Source organism: Chionomys nivalis, chromosome 2 (assembly GCF_950005125.1).
Source record: "Chionomys nivalis chromosome 2, mChiNiv1.1, whole genome shotgun sequence".
Taxonomy (NCBI): Eukaryota; Metazoa; Chordata; class Mammalia; order Rodentia; family Cricetidae; genus Chionomys; species Chionomys nivalis.
The window spans coordinates 125,148,257-125,153,560 of NC_080087.1; the positions used below are offsets into that span (position 1 = coordinate 125,148,257).

General features: G+C 38.3%; 1 protein-coding gene across 1 annotated transcript; it reads right to left on the reverse strand.

Annotated features, from left to right (window-relative positions):
- Positions 1–4,650: 4,650 nt before the first annotated feature.
- LOC130870320 (cytochrome c oxidase subunit 7B, mitochondrial-like) lies at positions 4,651–5,085 on the reverse strand. The gene has a single exon (XM_057762989.1). It carries the CDS (start codon positions 5,009–5,011, stop codon positions 4,769–4,771), a length of 243 nt encoding a protein of 80 aa, XP_057618972.1. The 5' UTR covers positions 5,012–5,085; the 3' UTR covers positions 4,651–4,768.
- Positions 5,086–5,304: the final 219 nt, after the last annotated feature.

Sequence of the window (5,304 nt, forward strand, 5' to 3'; positions counted from 1 at the left end):
ACATAAACTTACTTTTTAAAAGTGGAATGTCAGAGGGTATTGGGGTGTTGCAGATATGAGCAAGATACACTGGTATCTATGAAAAAGTGTTATAATGAAATCCACTATTTTCTGTGCTAGCTTAACTATTAATAAAATAAGAACAACAAAAAATCAAACCTTGTGTGACTACCATTCAGAGAGAGGAGTAGACTTATCTGTTGACTATAGTAATATTCTATTTATGTTTTAATAAATAAAGCTTGCCTAAAGATCAGAAGAGCAAAGCTAAGCCACTAGAGGTTAGGCAGTGGTGGCACACACCTTTAATCCCATTGTTTGATAGGCAGAGGCAGGTGGATCTCTGTAAATTCAAGGTCACCCTGGGCTACAAAAGATCAATGCAGAAATAAACCCAGGTGGTGATGGCTCACACCTTTTATCCCAGTCCTAGGGAGTCAGAGTCGTACTCCTTTAATCCCAGCACAAGAGGGAATATGCAATGGGAGGAGGGAGAAGCTTCGGCTGCTTAGTCTGATTAGTCTGATTAGTGTGCGGTGGCCCAGTCATGCTGGAGGTAAGACTTCTCTAGTAGTGTGGTTGCTTTGCTTTTCTGGTTTTCAGGTTGAACCCCAATTTCTGTCTCTGGGTTTTTATTACTGTTGCTATAGTTGCTATTAGACCATATCTTAGATATACAGTGAGAGAAAAACAAAGATATCAAGGCTTAGGATTATGTCTATTCTGAACTGTTCTGCACAAAAAGTAACAAGTGTGCATGAGAGGAGAAAATAACCTAAGAAAATCCACACAAAAATAAACAAGAGGAATAAAAATTGGTAAAATTCATAGATTATTTGACCACCAAATAGAAAAAAAAAAAAAAAACGAAACAAAGAACAGAAACAGAAAATGTGTGCAGGACCAAGTGATCAGATCTGAAACAGGAGCAGGAAGGGAGAGGGAGAGGAGGGGGAAGGGCAGATGGGAGGGAGGGCAAATTACTGTCTATAGTGCCTCTCTAAGTGCGCACTTTATTGATTCAAGGACTTCCGACTAGACCCCACCTTTTACAGGTATACAACACTTCCCAGCCCCAGCACTCTGGAATCCAAGGGTTTGTATGACATTTTGGGGAGTGTTCAGCATTTAAAACACAACATCAAAATACAGGGCTTAATGAAATCCAATTAGAACTTCTTTGTGGTTTATTTGTAAATAGAAAGGTGGACATTCTTTCCTCGTCTTTGAGGCACACAGTTGAAGAGAGGAATCAAAGAGATGCCTAACAAAGGTACTTTAGGAAGAAGAGCTAGAGATGTGACTTGGGTCAAATATTCAGCATGCATCTTCAAAACTGGGGTTCCTAGAACTGGAATAATTGAAATCCACTAGCTCTAAGGGGTGGGTGCTAAGTGTGGAAGTTATCATGAATCTAACTGGACGTTGTCCGAAGGCCCTTGAGTTTCTCTTCACCTACTTTGTTTCAACTTCTCCCACCAAACCCTACTTCATCCCTTCTCTTAAACCATCCACCCAATGAGTTTATAAGAGCTTTTATCTATATTCATATCACTGTTAAGACACATGTGCTTTTTACACTATCATAGTGTTTATACAGAATCACTCTCTCTGGGCATTTGTCATCTCTTGTATAAATCCTTGTATGTTTGCTTGATTTTTGGTTGTTACTCTGCTTCTCTAAAATTGCCACCAATTATATTAACACATTTACTTCTGTGGCTCACTTGTTTTATTTATTTATTAGTTTTTGGATAGTCTGTGTCTTCTGTGCTATTTCTGCTATGTCTGCAGGTTTTCCCCATGCTATTTGGTATTTGCTCTTTGACTGTGCTTATTATGCCTTGCTTTCCTGTTTAGAATTTTCTTCCAATGGCTCTTATTCTCAGTGTAAATGGACATGACGTTACCACTTAGACCATCTTGCTCAAAGAAAGGTACAGTGTGCTTTTTAGGTGTTGTCTTTACCCTTCAGAATATTAATTTCCTTATCCACTTTAAAGCATACTAGTATTCAATGGGCAGACAGAAAGTCCACTTTGGAAGATCTTTAAGCTTTTCCTAGTCAAGCAACTATTTTAAAAATGTGCATTAATCAAGAATCCCTGGGAAAAGACAACTGGCTAACAAAGGAGACTTTCCAGTGGAGCTAACTTGTTGGAGACATATATATAAAATACCAATTTGTTACGCTAGCCCAGAATTGTGTGGAAATGAGCTATCCAGTGGTCTTTGTCTTCCATTCCCAACCCACGTAATTTATAACCTGTCTTCTACCTGAGATCTTCATCAATCCCTGTAACTAGCATTGTTACATAAAATTAAGAGCAAACTTTCTATTTTTAAGAGAAAAGTTGCCGTCATTGGTGGTGGCTGGTGGTGAGCACAGTGTGAAGTAATATTTCACAGCACAAAGTCTCCCATCTGTTATATAAGTGCAATTGTCTTGTATCACTGATAAATATTCAATTATACAAACAAGTTGACACGCTGAATAAGCAGTGATGTGTTCAGCTGAGATTTTTTTCCCACCTCACTTTTCCAAACTTATTTTTGAAGCTCTATCATTAATCCACTAGTTATATTTTAGCCACATCAGTTGGTATGCACATAGTGGCTAATTCGAACTGTGATTTCTCTTAGGTACACATCCAATTACTTCTCACACAAAGGGTTCATAAAAGTATAAACATACCAAAGCAAAGTCTTGAATTGTGAAAATTTACAGACTTTGGTGCTTTTCAAATTATTTTTGGAATATTGTCTTAAACTTTAAGAAAACTTTAGATAATACTACCTTGGATAGCTCCTCCTAGAGAGGCATATTGAATTACCATGAAAGTGAACCAGCATCTAAATCAGGTTATATTTCTGGGATACAGCAAAGATTTAGTATGAACCAGTCAGAGGTTATGTCGGGAAGCTGTGAGGAATGAATTTCAATTTATTGGTAACTGAGAAAATAGGATTCAGGTCACAGCAATATACTATAGATTAGTTCAGAGGTTGGCACTCTATTTAGTTCTGAATGACTACATCTAAGTGATATAGAAAAACAAGACATAGAAAGGAACAGCAAGAGAAGGTTCAGAGAGAGAGAAACCTTTTGAAAGAGGGGGAAAGGGTGAACAGAGGAAGGAGCGGCATTAGAGTCAACCTAGGAAACTATGAGCCGACTCCAGGTTTTAGTACATCTGCATTGGCTCTTCTTCCTGCTTACTTTCGTGTTCACAGCAAAGACAGCAATTAAGAGAAAGAAGTCTTGTCCTATTTCTAGTGCCTCTATCTAGGCAGGAGAAGGGAAATAATGGAACCACAGAAGGAATACTGACCAGAGACATGAGCAAGATACAATACTCTAATATTACTTCCTAAGTAAACATCCAGCAGTATCATAAAATTCTTTTGCTAAGGGTGTCTGCCATGTGCTATTGTAGGGGGAGCTGTGGGCAGGCCTGCTTTTCGCCCCACCCGGCTCCTGCATGGTTAGCTTTACTCCCGAAATAACAACACACAAATTGTATTCATTTAAACACTGCCTAGCCCATTATATCTAGCCTCTTCTGTGCTAAATCTCATATCTTGCTTAACCCATATTTAGTAATCTGTGTAGCACCATGAAGTGGTGGCTTACCAGAAAGGATTCTAGTGTATGTCCATCTTGGGCTGGAGCTTCATTGCATCTGGCTCAGAGAGGAGAGGCATGGCGATTGCCTCACTTGCTCCCAACATTCTGTTCTGTTTACTCCGCCTACCTAATTTTCTGTCCTATCAAGGGCTAAGGCAGTTTCTTCATTGTTAACCAATGAAACAACAGATTGATAAATGACCTTCCCACATCATTTTTCCTTTTTCTGTTTAAACAAAAAGGAAAGGCTTTCACTTTAACATAGCAAAATTACATATAACAAAACAGTTATCAAGTAAGAATTAAAGTTACGATATTTATATCTATTTTATCTTTTATCATAACAAAGGAAAACAACTATAACTATCTATCTATTCTTCAACTCCATCAAAGACTCCAGAAGGATATAATATTACCTAAGTAAATGAGAAGTAAGCAAACTAGAAATCACAGAGACATCTCGCTGTCTGGACAGTCACCCAAAGTTCCTCTGTACCGTTGGGGCATCCATCTTCAGTCTACAGGCCCATAGTTTCCAGCAGACATTTCCATGAAGCAGGAAATTTCAAAGGCAGTTCAGTCACTATCTGCTGTGTCCTGCAGAATGTCTCACAGACTCTTTCATGAATCAGGAACCCTGAAAGATCATCTCACCTTTAGGCAAGTTCAGCAGTCCTCTCTCTGAGGGGTCTCTGTGTCCAGTTTATGCAATAGTCCAGGCAAGAGCAATTTCTTGCCCAAATGGCTATCAAACTCGATAAGGAGCCTCTTCAATGCCCATCTTCCTTTTGAAGTAGAATGGTGCTGCCAGGAGCAGACGTGTCTCATTGTCCTGAAAAACCCTAATTTATTAAGACATTTAAAATGCCATATTCTGCAGTCTTTGAAAGATATGAAGAATGCCTATATAACTGAAATATATCTCTATATATCTAGAAAATCTAACTAACATGACTACAGTCTTGATTATTGATGATTATTCATTAACAACCTATATACATTACATTTTTTTAAGGTTTCAAAGGTACTTTATTTTTTCTTCAATATGCCATATTATAGGGAATACATGATTCTTTGACTTGGCATCACTTATTGATTGGTTTTGAAATAATTCCTTGATTATTGCACCAACTGGCATGACTACTGATCTCTCCATTCCTTGGGGGTGACTCTGCCAACAGGTGACAGGTTCCATTCTATTCCAATTTGTGTTGCTGTATATGTCCATGCAGAAATACAGAAGAGGCCTCCAGCTGCTAATATAGCATTTCCATATTTGTCGTGGAAATTAGGTGTCCGCTTCTGATGGCTGTGTCTTGCCACCACTTGCTGAATGCTTCGAACTTGGAGATGACTTAGTGCGTTTTTGGCTAAGGGCAACATCGCGGAAAAGATGGAACTGCGGTGACGACCAGTGCTGCCTCTGTGCAGATTCGACCCAGCTACCCTTGCAAAGAGCCCTGAAAAACCTATACATTACACTTTTAAATGAACTATACAATCACAATACCTTAATCAATATCAGAAATACATATACATATAACAAAATTGACCTTAAATTTAAATCACCAAAGCAAAATCCATATCAATGCAAATTATTCATATCTCTATCATATCCCCCTTTAAATGTAAAAGAACATTTATAGACAATATTTGGGAATATGGGCACAGTTATT

Excerpts from the sequence above, each read along its gene's own strand:
- LOC130870320 (XM_057762989.1), bottom strand. The coding sequence starts at position 5,011 with ATGTTGCCCTTAGCCAAAAACGCACTAAGTCATCTCCAAGTTCGAAGC.